Source organism: Python bivittatus, unplaced genomic scaffold (genome assembly GCF_059951505.1).
Source record: "Python bivittatus isolate LINGU-HERP-01145 unplaced genomic scaffold, Pbiv_v1 ctg000020_np1212, whole genome shotgun sequence".
Lineage (NCBI taxonomy): Eukaryota > Metazoa > Chordata > Lepidosauria > Squamata > Pythonidae > Python > Python bivittatus.
The window spans coordinates 8,481,165-8,497,959 of record NW_028277030.1 but is presented as its reverse complement, the minus strand read 5'-3'; the positions used below and the strand labels follow the sequence as shown (position 1 = coordinate 8,497,959).

At 41.0% G+C, this 16,795-nt stretch overlaps 1 protein-coding gene across 1 annotated transcript in view; it reads left to right on the top strand.

The window, feature by feature from the left end:
- SPRED2 (sprouty related EVH1 domain containing 2) overlaps nt 1-15,199 on the top strand; it is an 85,463-nt gene extending 70,264 nt beyond the window's left edge. Inside the window, exons 5-6 of the mRNA XM_088134240.1 lie at nt 8,721-8,870; nt 9,684-15,199. Coding sequence (XP_087990366.1) covers nt 8,721-8,870; nt 9,684-10,337 — 804 coding nt within the window. The 3' untranslated portion in view covers nt 10,338-15,199. The remainder of the gene's footprint in view (nt 1-8,720; nt 8,871-9,683) is intronic.
- The last annotated feature ends 1,596 nt before the right edge of the window (nt 15,200-16,795 follow it).

Sequence of the window (16,795 nt, the reverse complement as noted above, 5' to 3'; positions counted from 1 at the left end):
TATTCTGGTAGCTTTTGTGGTCTTTATGTACATATTTTATTTGTAACAGGATATTTACTATGTAAATGCAACCCGGTTTTTCTATAGTAGTATTGCGTATCTCTCAGTGAAGATGCTGTCTTTTGCATATTACTCGCAGTGGGGAAGGCAAAGAAGGCCGTCATATGCAGATAGAAGGGTAAAGCCATACAACCAAGTAAGTTCTCTCTTTGACACATTCTGAGAGGAAATGCAGTGAGAAACTTTGTCAGAGCGATGAACTTGAGGGTCTTTGTGAGATCACGTAAGAGACTAATCTCTTTCTGCCTCTCTCTCTCTGTTGACACATTCAAAAATTCCCTGTTCTTTGTGGAAAGTTGGGACTACACCAAATTGCTAGTTTAAAGATATTCTCAGTAGCATATACCAGGTTTGTTTGACCAGTTATATAAATTTCAAATCTTTAATGACTTAAAGGGTTATATCAGAATTTCAACCCATTACTTTATGATTCTCGCTTACTGTGCTCAGAAAACAAGTGTGTTATTTACTGAACATTTACAGGCAGCCTGAGAAATGGAAGCTGAAAAGACCCTGGAAAGGAGTGTGGAAACAGTGTGCATAAGGAGACAGTATAAATACACAGATCCAAGAAATGGAAGAAACAAAAAACTTTAGGAGATGGAGATATGTGAAGTAGTTGCCAAGAGCAAGGAAGCTGGACTTGAAATATCTATGTAGGATAGACTGTAGGGATGTGAGATATTGCAAAACTTGCTAATGTGAAATTACTTTTGCTTACAATATGCAGGATTTGTTTAGCATATGTATATTTAGTTAGACCATAGGCCTAGCTAGAATGATGATTTTTCCAGCTGCTTTATGTACAGATAATTGCAAGGTCCCATACATAGCATGTGAGTAAGTTCCTCACATTTGGCTCCTGCTTACTAAACCAAGTGTCCTTTGTCTGCATTGTCAGCATAAATATTATAAAATGCAAAACCATGTATAGAATTTTTTAAAAATATTATTTTCTTTGTCCCCCTTGCAGTCAGAACTAAGGAAATATGTTCCTTTCTAGAGATTCCTTCCTGAAGCCTTTGGCCTACATTTGTTTCCCAGAGGAGAGTGAAATATGTTACAACCACATTGCTAAAATGTGCGTGAGAGGGAACAAGAGAAGCTAAGTTTGATTTCACAAATTAACAGCCAGTTCAGTTCTCTACACCCACCCAACTAAAAATTTGTAGTTTAGTTTCTAAAAGAACTTTTGATTGCAACGTGTCAGAATTTTAGAAAGGATAGTAGAACCAATTGAATCTTGTTAAGACTGAATCTACAAGACTTTGGTTTTCTTGACATTAAAAGTTATATCATTTTGTTCACATGGTTTAGTATGATGTGTGGGTCTGGTGATTTGTAAACCATGGTCTTTATATTCTAAGTGAACCAGATCACTATGCCTTATTCAATAAGCCATGGACAAAACAGGGTTTAGCATGATGCCTGAGTCCCAACTTCCATTTCCTGTTGATACTATAGCCTAGATCCCTGCCTTTCTTGGTAGGTGAAAGCCTTCAAGAAGGATTCAGGCCACATGCAAGCAATGCTGAATGTTTCCTTGAAGGAAAAGGTGGTGCCAAAAAACCCCCTTCTTCAAGAAACCATTGCTTGGCCAGGCAAAGTTAGATAACTTCCAGCCTGTCAAGCTTGTCAATAACATTCTCTTTCTGAGAAAAGTTGTTGAGAGGATGGTATGCTGCACTTGCAGAGAGCTCTGGAAGAAATCCACATCGATCACTCTTGTAGATGGGACTGGGATAGGGGAAGTATAACCCCTGGTCCTGCTTGATCCCCTGTGGCCTTTACTACAATATCCTTCTTAACTGCCAAAGAGGATTGGGGGGGGGGGGGAGTACAGGGTTGCAGGGTTCTTCCTGAATGAGTGGTTCAGGTCAGTGGTAGGGGGTAAGAAACCAAATCTAGGTTCCTTGGTTGCAGAGTGCCTTGGGGGCTGACACTTCCACCCCTCCTATTTAACATCTCCATGAAGCCACCTGGGAGAAGTGATCCATCAGCACAGAGTCAGGTACCATTACCAATTACATATCTCAACTCCAGGTCAATCAGGAGATGTGGTTGAGATTCTGCCTCAGCTGTTAGGATCTGGATGGGGAGGAACAGGCTCATATCAAGTCCCAACAAGATGGAATGGCTTAGGGTGTAAAGTCCCTCTGAATCCAGAAATGTTCTGTCTTTGACTTTGCACAAACTTACTTCCTCATCTAGAAGTCCATGATCTGGAGTCCTCCTGGACTCACAATTCCTGCTCTAAAACAGGTAGCAGCTGTGGCAAGAAATGCCTTTGCATAATTCCATTCCATCTACCCCAGCTCTGATGTTGAAGTTTCTGATGGAACCAAATCCCAGGTGGGCAAATCTCTGAGTAGACAACATTGTCTCATGCTTTGGTCACCTCCTATTTGGATTTCTGCAATGTGCTCTATGGGGTTGCCTTTGAAGTTCACTCAGAAGCTCCAGCTAGTCCAGAATGCAGTGGTTTGGGTAGACTGAATGTGTTGAATGTGTTGCGATTTGATTATATAGCACTCTGAGAGCTGCACTGGTTACCAGTCTCCTTCTGGATGCAATTCAAGGTGCTGGCTCTCACCTTTAAAGCCCTCCATGAATCAGGACCTGAATATGTACAGGATCATCTACTTCCAGCTGTTTCTGGAAGACTGAGCTCTCTCTGGATCCCATCCCTTGAGGAATGCCATGTCCTGACATCCCAGAGTCAGGATTCCTCCACTGCTGCTGCCATTCTTTAGAACAGCTTTCCCCCTGACATCAGGTAGGATCCACTTCTCCTGGCCTTTCACAAAGCTGTTTCGGAGATGGAGGGGTGATTTTTTTGTTATATTTTTGTATAGCGTTTTAATCTTACTGTTGAAGTGGGTTTGTAAGCCACCCAGAGTCAGGTATGTGTTCCTTTTGGTTGATGGGCAACCATATAAATATTTTTAATAAATAAATAAACAGGGCATTCAGTGGTGACTTTCTGCTTTTGCAGAATTAGATCCTAGGTAATCCATTGCAACCTATGTTTGTGCAGAAGAGCAATGCAGGAAAGATGAACTTACCTGCATAGAAGCTTAGTGTCTTTTAATGGACATTGTAATTAAAAGGCTGCTAGATATGTTGCTGCCAATTGTTGACAATGGTATTTGCATGCTAAAGCTCAGTTGCTAATGTTTGAAGGGATAGAATAGCGAATGTAGAACCTCTGAGTCACAGAGCTAGAAGTGGCTGGACATTCTGCACAGGAAGACTGAGCCATACACGGACTGAAGACCTGCAGACAGAGGGCTGCATTCCTCAAGAGCAGCCTCATCTGCAAATGCAACCCATTTACTTCTCCTTGTGCAGCCATGTGCCAGGATTGAGTGCTGAGCCAAGAAGTAGCTTGCCTGGATCTCTTCTCTGTCATTTTCTCAAGACATAAATGAATGGCGAATGGTAAAATGGTGTCAAATAATAGTAAATTCTGTGGAGGGAAGTTCTTTGTTTTTCTTGCTAATGGGAAGATGAACCAGAAACTACTGTAGGGTCAGATAGTAAAACCTATGTTGCATTAATTGCAGTGTGGAAAACAAGACACTGAAGACTTATAGATTTCTTCCCTTGCTCCCCAAATTGCATTTCCTGCTGTGTCAAATAGATTAGTGACCTGGTAGTTAGAGTGGTGGTAGTGGTATTTTTTCCCTTGAGCACAAGGCATGGCTCAATGCAGAGTGGAATTCTACTATGCAGTAGCCTTGCTGTGAAATATGTGTACTTGTATTGTTGAACTTGCATTGTTCTTTTGCCTTTGTACAAGATTACTGGTGATAACAGTCTGTGACTGGGAAGTCCTGACCTTGTATGGTTTTGATTTCTCCTGTCTTCTCTGGGCTTCTGACTCCTGAATACTCCTTGATTCAGAGTGGAAACTCTGGGTCTACTGCTAGGAGATATACATCAGCAGGATCTGGATAGCCACAGATTTTGTACTCCTTCTCTCTGGATGCAGCCAATATCTGGCAATTGTTGTGTTTCCAGAATTTCCTGTATCTTTCAGCTGTAACTCCAGCTGTGCCTTTGAGGCCAGCACATACGTCTCTTAAGATACCGTTGGTCATGAACTGGGGGAGGAGCAGCCACCAGTTCTTCATGAGAAGAGACAACCGTGCTCCCAAGTTTGTAAAAATGTTAGGTTCTTCCAAGATGGTGACCTAATTTTTTCAAGGTGTCTCCTTTGTCTTCCGTCATTCTGAAAACTTGGAAACACCACTGATTAAATCCTATTTGCAATGCCATTTCCTTACTGAATGGTACTATGCCAAACATTTCTGTGTAGGGTGGTTTGTACACATATATGTATATCCCTCATTTATAAATGAAACAGATACTGCTCTTCAAATCCTATTGTTTTCTTTTTCTTTTTATGGTGGTGTAGAGAGACATCAGAGTATGCTCTACCATGAAAATAAGCATTCTTTGTGATGGATGTTTGCAGCCTAAAAATAGTAGAAACAAAGCACATTGTAACCTCATTTTGTAAAAGAAAAGTCTGTGATTTCACATTGTAATCTAAAATGCTGAGAAATATAGTCCCAATTCATCTGGAGAACGCTAGATTAGGTATTTTTTTTAAAAAGGTCTTCATATTGATCCAGCTTTCTTGGCAGCAACATGGAAGTGGTTTGCTATTTCCTTCTTCTAAGATAATATTTTAGCTACATCATCTAGTCTACACCTCTCATACCAACCTGGCCTGACCCTGCATAGCTTCCAAGACCAGACAGGGTCATCCAGAAGGTGCTACCTGCTGAAACAGGTCAAGGAGGTTGCTGCAAAGCTTCATCGCTGTAGTTAAAACTTAGCAGTAATGCAACTGTGGAACAGATGTTGATATTTTAACAGTATTTAATGCAGGTTCATTATTTATTGAAGTGTGCAGTTTGATCCAAGAAATTCCTAATATTTGGGTCCTGGATTCCCCTAAGATTTTCTGTGCGTATAAGGAAATTGTATTGTGTGTGTGTGTGTGTGTGTTTAATTGGGAGAATGCCGGTCCACCCACCTAATTATTAGCATGGCCTGGTACATAAACAGGGTTGAATAAATACAATCTGGGCTGCCTGACCCAAAGAAGATTGACAGTTTCCTGTTCATAAAGTAAAAAGGATTTGGGCAGTAATTCTTAACACTGCAATGGCACAACCCCCTAGAATGATAAATCAATTTGTATGACAGCCCTGCCCCCCATGAACAAAACTAAGATTCTATTGGGGCTAGAGTTGAACAAGAAATTCACCACTTTAATGATTAAAATACCAATATATCAGAGGATCTCTTGAGGTCTGCAAACAATTGCCCACCGCAGGCTTGTGCAGACAAAACAAGGAAGAAAGCTCAGAGCGCATTTTGGGAGCATTCCTACATAGCCTACACAAGCCTGATCAGGTTAAAAAGAAGAAAAGGTCACCCCACCTCACCTCCAGGAGTCCTGATCCAATTTGAACACCTCTGGACTAAGGAATTGCCTTTCAGCCTACAGTATAATGAATGACTTTAGCAAGGCAGTTAGGATATTTAGAGGAAGGGATCTGCAGCTAATCTCTGAAATGGTTTCTGCCTTCTCTGTCTTATGGGGTGGGTTTCTTCCAGTGCTGCCCTGATCCCACTCATTTTAGTGGAAGCAGAAAGAAAACTGATGAAGACTCAAGGGCAAAAAAAATGCAAGATTGCTGCTCTGTAACTTCCTTAAGCAATCTCAGCATATTCTGACCTGCTTTGGAGTGCTGTTCTATTGCAACTGGTAGGAAACGGGCACTGTGTTTCAAAAACCAGTATTGTTTCCTTGATACTTTTTCCTCAGGCCAACCTTCATTTCCTTAGATAACTGGTCTCCTCAAGGCATGCTACAGCCAAACTAGAATGGTTGCAAAATGGAGGGGTAGCTCAGGACAGGAAAAACAACCTATTGTAAACATGAAGGATACTTCTGAATGTTGGATGGGCCTCTTCTTTTCCTTTCTGTGTATACTGGCTGCTACCCAGATACAGACTGCTTGAAGGAGCTAGGCTGCCTACTTTATTGTCCAGAGGCACTGTTCTGCATCGGGATGCCCTTTTTCCATGACTAGTTTTGGACAAGAACCTGGAAATTGTAGCTTTAGAGAAGGAGCAGACGACATTATTCAGCCGAATGATGTTTTTAGCCTCCAGGGACCATGGGGAGCATGGCCGGTAATGAAGTGTTCTCACCAGAGGGAAGAAGGACAAACATTTATGGCATATTTTTTATTGGTTGATTTTTAATATTTGGGGTTTCTTTGTGTAAAGCTTCTTTTATTCTGAAAATTAGCAATTCAGTGGCATGTTCTTGGGATAGTCTTGGGAGTACAAAATGGGAACTGGGGGGTGGCATGCAGTCTGTGGACTTCAGGTTGTACAGCCATGCCTTAGCAAGCAACAAGAACAGTAAGGCTGTAGAGAAGTGTTGACATCTTAAATGAACTTTGTAGCCCTTTAAATGAAAGCCGTGAAAGAAAGTATCATGTCTTAGCATTATGGGAATCAAAAATCGAGTGGCTCTGTGGACTCTTTAAAGGGGAGGGGTCATATTGATGCAGGTTGGGGTGTTGTGTCAAATGTGACCCTCCAAAAACAGGTGTACCTTTTTCCATCCCTCCCCTCTGTCTAAGGTTTAATATAAGAACAGCATGACAGGTGAAATACCATGTTTGTTTGTAATAGAAGCATTTGAGTTCAAAATTTGTGTTAAATTTTGCCCACATGCTCTGCCTTCATATTTTGCTATTTACAGCTTTTAAAAATTCCTTCTGACTTCAGCTGCGCATTTGTGAGCTTATCCTGATACGTTAAAAAGACAGTTATTGCAAGCAGAGATTTCTCAGAGCAGACAGAATGATATTTTAAGAAGTCAGATGGGGTCACTTATTTGCAGTTATGATGTTCATCCACACTTATTTGAGCTGGAATCCATTGCCAAAATAGAATTCAACAGCTGATGCAGCTAAAACTTTGAAAATATCCTTTCAAAATATGCCAAGCTTTGTATAAAAGCATAGTAACTTTTATTGTTCTCCAGTTTCTCTTTTGGAAGAAACAGAAAGGAGTTAAGCAGTCATTTAATCTATCTGTGAAATACTTTAGGTGTTTCATAAGAATTGGGTCAGTCTTAACAAAGTGTCAAGGGGTAGTGATGTAGTAGGTAATCCTAGGTGTAGTTAGCTTAAGCAGTTCATTTTCTGCTCTGATGCAGGCCAGGATGTTGATTTACCCGGAAGGTAACTAGTATGAAGATCTAAAGTTTGTGCAGCAGACGTCAGCCCAGTTTTGCCAGTTAGGATCACAGGGCTCCAGCTGAATTTGTTAAAAGCCTGGCTGGAAGGCCTCTGTATGAGTAGAGAAAGCGTACACTGTGCATCAAATAAGGATTCAGACATGTGTTTTTAATTCTTCTCATTTCAGAGGCACACATGGATCAAGCCTCGGCTTGCATATACTTGGTTAGAAAGGGGCTAAAATCCCCCTTTTTCTAAGTAATATATAAGTTCATATGCAGTTTCCAGGATCTCTAAAGCAGTCCTATGCATAGTCTCCTAATCCGAATATTGGCATGTGGTTTCTGGCTCCAGGTATTTCAGAGTATCACACTCCTTTGTCACTTGAGAATCCTCACTGCAGGGTTTTGTTTTGTTTTGTTTTTCAGTTGCACATCAGTTGAAGATAAATATTTGCCATTTCTTAGCTGAGTGTAGTGTAAGTTTGCCCTAGAAAAATCAAAAATGTGTCCCAATTTTTCCTGGTTATCAGAAGACAGAACTAATCTGAGCAACTTGGGGCAAGTTGAAATGCAAATGTTACTCCATGTTATTTTTCTCCCAATTGTAGAATAAGAGATTCCTTTGAATTTGTCAAAAGGGAGGCAGGAGCGTGGGTGGAAACTTGATGTTATGGCTATAATTTGCATAGAAGTAACTTAAATAGGCTAGGTACATTTCTGCTTCTTAATGTTAACATTTTAAGATCCACATACTTTGTGCTATGTAGTCACTGCATAGTGACTCTTCTTGTCTCGGTCAATAATAGCCAGTAATGAGAGGTAATGCAACTTGCAAGTTTTTGTAATATTCTGACACAGAGCACATGATTTTAAACAGTACGGTAGAGTAAGTGAGAACTGACCCAGGGATACTGTTTCAGTACAATAGTATGCCGTATGCCTCCCCCTCCAAAAAAGATTTAGGAAGTTTTCATGATATAAGAGGTTAACACAGTGTGATATTAAATATGGCCAAAACAGAAGAATTACATAACAATCCCTTTAAGTAGATTACACTGACTCTTCAACTAGCTTTTTAACACCAAATTGTATACATTGGTTTGTAAACTGACTGGGTTCAAACAACACTAGACTAAAATAATGAATAAGGTGGTTTGTGATTCAGCCTGTTTTAGGTATAATATTGTATATGAATGCAGAAATTGTGACTTGTTTGCCCAGGTTTTAAGATTTGGCATAACCAACTGTGATTTTGGGAAAGTTGATCAGTTTAAAATTTAGCAGTTTTTATTTAGGAATGGAGGTATCTGTTGTGACTGCAGAATCTGCAGAAAAATTGTAGTTACAACTTAGGTAATTTTGTCCCTTTTGTTTTTTACAGAATGCCACCGACAGTTCTTCTAATTCTTCTCAGAAAAGAGAGCAGCCTTTACGAACACTAGCATCTTCTCCACCCTTTGAGCATCACCGAATTTGCACCCGTGGCCACTTTCCTGAACAGTTTAGCCCTGAACATTACCATCAAGAACAAGTGAGTTTGTCTTTAAATTCCTTCCTTGCTATCCCAGTATGGTGATCTTCTCATACTGTGCTTTGCCCAGAAAGCCTGGTGGCTGCCTAAAAGGTTCAGCATGTATGAATGCAGGAGCACTTTGATATGAACAATCTACTTCTATTGGCTTGGAAGACCATATTAGGCCTGGTATGTTCTAGTTGCCTAGTTTAAAATTCATCTTTCTGACTTTAAGCAACAGGTCATGCTTTGAAACCAGCTGTTCCCCACACCTCCTCAATATGTATGTAAGAAACAACATTGTAAATTTTGACTGTATCAGTAACTGATAAGCTTCTGAACGTGCGTTGGTGTTCTCTCCAGATGCTACAGTCATGAAAATGATTAGTTGTATAGCTTAGCTTTCTAAGTTCAGAAGGAACAGGCAACGTTGGGATGCTTGGGGCTTCAGGTAATGCCATGGTTAATGCCGTGGTAAGGGATTGTGGGAGTCATACTCTGAAACCCCAACTTGTGTACCTCTGCTATGGAGAGGAAGCTTAGAGGCACCCTTTTCAGCATCATTCTCTACTCTAGAGAGTATCAGTTGAGGAAGGCTGCCTTGCTGTGGGAATTACAGTTTCATGTGCCGCAATAATTTGTATCGTTGACTTTTAATGTACATAGAATATTTTTAGCCTTTGCAATAAATAAAGGATTTTTAATTCACCTATGTCATTTTCTATGCTTGCATCTCTGATAAATCTACTGCTACAGACAGATGTACATGTCATACCTACTTGCTTGCTTAAAAATTGTGCTTTCTCAAATCTCTCTCTCACTCTCTAATAGTCAATTTTGCGATCATGTCGGCACGTCAGCTTCCCCGATGATGATGAGGAGATTGTACGGATTAATCCACGGGAAAAGAACTGGGTGACAGGTTATGAGGACTACCGTCATACCCCTGTGCGGGGGAAGTACATTGATCCCGATGATGGGGACTCCTATGTGCGGTTTGCCAAAACGGAGGCCTCGAAACATGACTACAATTACCCTTACGTTGGTAATGCTGATTTCGATCGAGGGGACGATATTAAGGGTGCCGTGATAAAAACTCAGCCGGCTGGGTGTAAAAAGCGGCGGCGAAAAGAAGATGGGGAGAGGTCACGGTGCGTCTACTGCAGGGACATCTTCAACCACGAGGAAAACCGGCGGGGTCAGTGCCAGGATGCTCCAGACAGAGTCCAAAGCTGTATCCGCCGAATCAGCTGCATGTGGTGTGCAGACAGTATGCTGTACCACTGCATGTCTGATCCAGAAGGAGACTATACAGACCCTTGCTCCTGTGACACCAGCGACGAGAAGTTCTGCCTCCGGTGGTTGGCCCTAATCGCCTTGTCCTTTCTGGCCCCTTGTATGTGCTGTTACTTGCCCCTCCGGGCTTGCTACCACTGTGGGGTTATGTGCAGGTGCTGTGGTGGGAAACACAAAGCAGCTGGATGACAACGCTCCAAGCTGGTGAAGGCCTTTTTTCTTCCCCTTCTTGGTCTGGAGCATTCTCAGAGTTTATGCCCATCTGAGCCAGCCTTGGGAGCCTGTTGGAATCTAGGAACCAGACGGCTCCTTCTTTTTCCCTCCCACTTGGCTGCTATGCATTGATTGCTCCCGGAGTTCTAACAGACTAATGTACAACATAGACTTTTGTATTATTGATCTGTCATCCAGCAGAAGGTCTTCTGTGTGGTCATTCCTTCCCTCCTGCAAGGAAGAGATTGAGGTGGGAAAGGTTGAATGGGATGGAATTCGGAACAGCTCACAGGGGTAACCTATATTCAGCAAGCTTGTGGCACCTGTGAGAGTATGGTACAATGGAGTGAAATCCCACTTTGGATTGTGATCACCTTGCAGTCAGTTAGAGGGTATGGATTTGTGTGTATACAGAAGGTGTGTGCGGGTAACAATTGTGCACCATGGTATTGTAGGGCTGACAATCACACAAGCTACAGTTCCTGAAAAGTTCCATCATGGTTTTTGGTAGTCTTCTGGGATGATTTCTCTATTCTGCAAGGATGCAAGTGAATTTTCTGATTTTTGAGGGTTCAGCTAAAACGTGGGAAATGAGCCTTAGTATTACCTGTATAATATGTGAGAAATCTGAGAACTCCTGTGATTTCAGACCAATTTTTATACACAAAATGAAAACTTTATAAATAAATCTCTCCTCTTCCTCTTTCCCCCAGCCACCGTCGCCTTTCTCTTCCAAATAACAGTGGAAATATTAGCTTTGCATTGATGTTCTTCCCAATGAAAACAGTCTTTATGCTGTGGTGTTCCTATCTGAGGCAAAGGGGGATTTTGCATGTTTTGAAATTGGCACGTACACCCATGCACTTGTGTACGTTGAAAGGAAAAAGAGGGAATGTTGCTTTTAAACGTGGTCAGTATGCTAAAGATAAAGGAAAGGATCCTCCTCCATTTCCCCTTTTTGGAATCCAGGGTGGGAGTGTGTCCGGAATTAATCTGAGGTTTTACGCTTTCCAGGGGGTTCCAGACTAATCCAGAAATATAGGGAAGCCTCGGCTACAAGGCATTTCATTGGCCAGTGTCTTTGCCTTGAAGGCCTTTGAACCTATGAGGGTGCTTTGAACATTTTCTATCATGGAGGAAGAGACAGGACTGCCTGCTCCTGGGCTTGTTGGATGTGGGTGTAGATCTAACACAGCCAGAGGGCTCAAGGTCACTGCTGCCACAGCATTTGACAATCACTTAGATGTAGGCAGGAACATGGCTTCTTTTAAGCATTCAGTTTCTTTCAATGGAAATGCATTTATTTCTTTTTTCTTTAAAGAAAAGCCTAAGAGGACATGACACATATTGTCCCAGTCATGAATCCAGAGATGCCTGGTGAAGCTTACTAAGGTAGTTAGTTTTATTGGAGTTTCCCCAGAGATGTTGCAGAGGTGGGAAGGGGAGAATTAAAAGAAGCATTTACTCATGCTTTTAGTACCAATGCACGCTCCAGCCTCTGCCCCTTTTCTTCATCTACATGCATGCCTTTGTCCTTAGGTGAAATTGACTAACTGAGAAAGGTTGCCCCATCCAGGCAGCATGTATCTTCCATTCCTCAAGTTCCTGGATCTGCAGAGTAGCTATACTGTGAACGTGAATAATTCCTAGTGGAGTTGGGTCAATGTTACTACTTCCTCTGTTTCCAGTTCAGTGACATCATACACAGAGAGGAAGCAAAAAATATTGAGGCAAAGTTGCCCCATGGTGTTTACAGGGTTCTCTGTCATTGGCCTGAACCAACACCCCACCCCCACCCCCAGCTATCTGCCGTGCAGGCAACAGGATCAACCTGCAGTTGGCATAAGACCATGTTGCTCTTCACTCTCAAATGCACTGAACCAGCATATTTGGTATCTGCAGAGAACCAGAGCAAATAATCCTTGGATCAGAGTTGGATGAACCCTAGGCCCTCTTACCCTCCTGCCGTGAAAGTACAGTAGATACTAGGACCCTTCAAATACTTTACTAGCCCTTCATATCAGAAAGGTGGGTCCTGCTGGAATCACTAGGCAGCCCAACACTTGCAAGCAGTGAATTTGAATATAACCTGATAGCGCATAAAGCGTGCATGCGTTGCAGAACCTGTATCAGACCTGCTTCTTTGGTTTCTAAGTTGTAAAATACAGCACGGTGAAGCGATACCTTAATTTTGTGAGGTTTTGACTTTCGTTTTCTTTAAAGCCATGTCTTGTGTACAAGGCTTGTAATAAGCTGGGGAAATAATATTTTTCTAATATATGATGTGGAAATAGCAAAGGTTTTATTCAAAGGAATAAAGTGTAGAACAGTTTAGCTATAATATAGCATAGTACAGTCTGAATATTCTGAGGCAGCTAGGCACTGGCTTGTGAGAACAGGCACTGCTGCTCGTGCTTTGGGCAGCCGACTGCCGGGGCATGTGTGACCTTGCCCCCTCCCACCTCTTCTATTGCACATTGAAAGAAGTCTTAATTAAACGAAAAGGAAATGGCTTTTCATTTTTGCCAAATAGCAGCAACGAAGAGTGAGCACGCTTGCATTGTTCCATGCAAAACAGGCCAGCAGCTCCTTCCAGGAGTGTTGTTGCTTTGATCTCATTTCATTGCATATGCAACAACAGTCTGTGATGTTATGGCCAAATCCTGCAGCCAGAGCACCCCTGGTTCTACTCAGGCATTGATTTCACGATCAGAGGACATTTCCCCCTTTTGCAGCCCTCTGCTCTGGGCACGACGTAGAATGCATTGGACCAATCCAGAAAGACTTGGGCTGGGATCCAGCACCCTTGCAGTGAACAACCCTCATGAATCCAACCTCCATCCCAACTTTTTGCCATATAACAAGCCACTCTTAAAACTCAGGGCACCTCAGGAGAAGTCTTGGGGAAAGGCCACACTGGCTTGCAGGTGTCAGTGTAGAAACCAACCTAAGATCTTGAGTCAGCTTCTCCTTGCATTGCAGGACCTGCTGGAACATACCCCTATGTTCCCATGCTGCCTGAGCCTTGTTCCAAGCTCCTGGCTCCTGCTAAAGCCCCTCCCCATGCCAATATGGCTGTCCTTTTTGGGAAGGAGCTGCTCTTTCCCCTGGGGGTTTCTTGTGTCACCTTTGCAGCTGAGAGTACTTGGCTGTAAACTTTCTGTCACAAAGGTAAAGCGAGGACAGTGCAAACGCAGATCTTTGACGTATTATGCAGAACAGTGATACTGGGATTGGGGCAATTGGTTTTAGTTCTTCATTTTATTGTGAACCACCTAATTTTGCATTTTCAAACTATACATGAAATGAAATTCACTTATCTTTTGAAATGTGCACTCATGTGAATGTTGGGTTGCAATTCTCCAAACAAAACAATGAGGGATCAGGTATCAGGAGAAAGGCGACCAAAAAGAATTAGTGTGTAGAATTGCCTTCTGCTGGGAAATATGCTTACCATTTAGCACAAAAATGGTACAAATATTCACCTAAAGTTTGTACGTATTTAAAAAGATCAATACAAAAATGGGATAAGCCAAGTTTAAGGCTTGGAAAAATTAGAAATTGAAATTAACTTCTACCCTTGACCGAGGGTAGAAGTCTGAACTGGATCACTTCATCCTTCACTTGCCCAGGGAACCATGTAATACTGTTCTTTTTTTTTTAGCAGATCAGTGAGATTTGACATAATCCTCTCCTTGAAGGACTAGTTTACTATACGTCAAGTATTTAAAACACAATTCCTCAATTGCAGCCTGCAGTTCTATGTAACATGTAAGTCAATTGGCTCTAAGATCTCCATTGTTCATGTTTCAAATTCCAAATTTGGGATTTGTCTGTAATATATAGACAACATATATAGTATAAATGAAAATATTGCTGTTAAATTTCCTTTTGTGGAAAAGTGCTAAACGGTAAGGGAAGCTCTTCACTTTATTTTAGTATTATTTTTTTAACTCGGGGGAAATTCATGGGGAAAATGCATATTTTTGTGCCTGACAGCAAATGACAAATCTCTAAAGGGTGACTAGAAAACATCAAGCCAGCCTCAAAATAAAATAATGGAACAACTTTATTATCATAGTGATTATTGCAAAGTTGTCCCATTCTCCCAAATTTCTGTAAGGTCTTTTTCCTCTACAAAGCACAACACTACAGAAGAGATCTTAAGGATTGTCAAGCTTCTCCATTTAAGTGCCCCTATTTATTTTGCTAAAGCAGCTAAAACTCTCCAACTTCCTACCTGCCTTTTCTGTAAATTCCCTCTTCCCACCTCTACCTTGGCTTTGTTTGAATCCTTGGCACTTTGTTTCACGTTCCTTCTTTCTCCCTGTGTGTTGGAGCAAGAGGATTGTTTTGGGAAGGAGGCTTCAAGAGGGGCACAAGAGCAGAAACGGGGGAACGGGGGGTGTAAATATTTCCCCTTGATCTCCACACCGCAGCTGATCAGTGTGTGGTGTCTTCTTCCTCTCAGCTTTTCAGTACTGACAGTAATCATCTGAGAAATTATTCAGATTTTATTTTTGTATCTGTGGTAACAATCCATTAACGAAAAGATGTTTCTTTTTCCTCGGTTGTGATTTTTTTCAAGCTATTGCTCATGTTAACAGATTTAAGTGCCTGAAGCAACCTTCCATTATGTATCTGTATACTAAAAGTTAAAAACTCAGTTGTATTGATTTTTATAAGCCTTTTTACCTCTGTGTAAAGAATATATATACAAGTGTATGATGTACATTTTAGTTCTTAACTTCTTTTTTATTGTTTCTAATAAGTATGATCATTGTAGCTATTGCTTTAAAAATGTACCTTGTAAATATAAATACATCATATAAAAACAAGTAAGTGTTTTCATGTTTTGACAAACTAGACACTTTGGGGTATTGATGAGATTCACGACCAATCTCTGTGGTGTATTTCTTACTACTAAATATACACCAGCATTTTTTTTCACTTTTGATTTTTATTTATTGGTTTTCGCAAAATGATTTTGTAGTACACAATAAACCTTAGTATGAAATTGGTGAGTGGTATAGTCCAGGTCTGTCCTTATCATTGCAGTAAATGTAAAAAGTGGAAGACTTGTATTCCCCCCAGTATATCTAGGTTCCCCTTTTTCTAATCCTTTTATGGCAAAATTCAGATGAACAAGCAGGTCCTTAATTAAAAGCCTGACTTTAGGTGAGCTTATGGCAGACTTTCCTGGCATTCAGAGAATATGCCTCTAAGAAGACACTAATTTCTGGCCTGAGTGCTGGGTGACAGGGCTGTGGCTACATATATCTCACAGGCATGTGTTGGATGTCTGTGTTGTAATTTTGTGCACAGTTATTTGGGACACCCCACTGAATAAACTTGTTTGGGATAGGCTATTCAACTATAGGACTGTAGGTATTTCTATTTGCGAATAAGCCTCATTGTGCTGCCTGTGATTATTTTAACACTTAGCATTTCTCAGTGTTTGGTACTGTTGATGGGAAGAGACGCTGTCAAACCAGAATGATTTCATGATGTTTTCTGAAGCTTCCCTAAGCGTTAAAAACCATCTTTAGAGTGGGTTATGGTTACAAGTTATTCCTTTAAGTAATATCAGAATTCTCAGTCTCCACTTAAGCAGACAAAAATCAATTTCCTATTCTATTCTTGCATTTTGGGTTCTGAGAATTCCTTCCGTTATTACTGTGTTCCCTTCCCACAAACAAGTATTCAGTTTCCCAAGTTAACCAAATCAAGAGTGAGATTGCAATTATGGGAAGCTCAATAGTAGTAAATATGTTCTTGTTAGGAAGAGCTTGGAAGTGCAGTCTAATGGATGATCTGGATACGTGGCCTGGGAGCCACTACTTCTGCCATTAGTACGTAAGTCATAATGGTTTCCTGTTTCCTTTTTTTTTATATATATATTTATTTATCATATTTGTATATGCTCATCTCACAAAAAAGTGACTTTTTGGTGGAAGCATGTCCTTAAAAGTTCTGAATCTCCAAAATGTTCCAAATAGGTAGCTGTTTCCACACTTCTAATTGGAGGATTGATTTCTGCATCAAAAAATCTTGATATTTTTTAAAGAATGGCTCATTTCCATAGGAGTAACTAACAGTTTCAAAGTATAGTAACAAGGCTTATAAAGGGGTTTAAAATTCAAAGGGGTTAGATGTAGGGACTTCATAATCTCACTTGGAATTAGTGGTACAAATGCTTTTTGATCAGCCTGGCCAGATGACAGGAAGTTTTCACAGCTACACAGAGCCTCACAATGTAAAGCAGGCATTTTAAAATATATATATTCAAGGGTATGTTTTATTCTACTATCAGATCTTCTCTTGGTCCTCAGGAGTAAAACTCACTAAATTTCATGGGACTTTCTCCCAAATAAGTGTGCCTAGAATTTCAGCCTCCATAATCATCCTGCCTATTTAATCTGTGTATGTCTTCG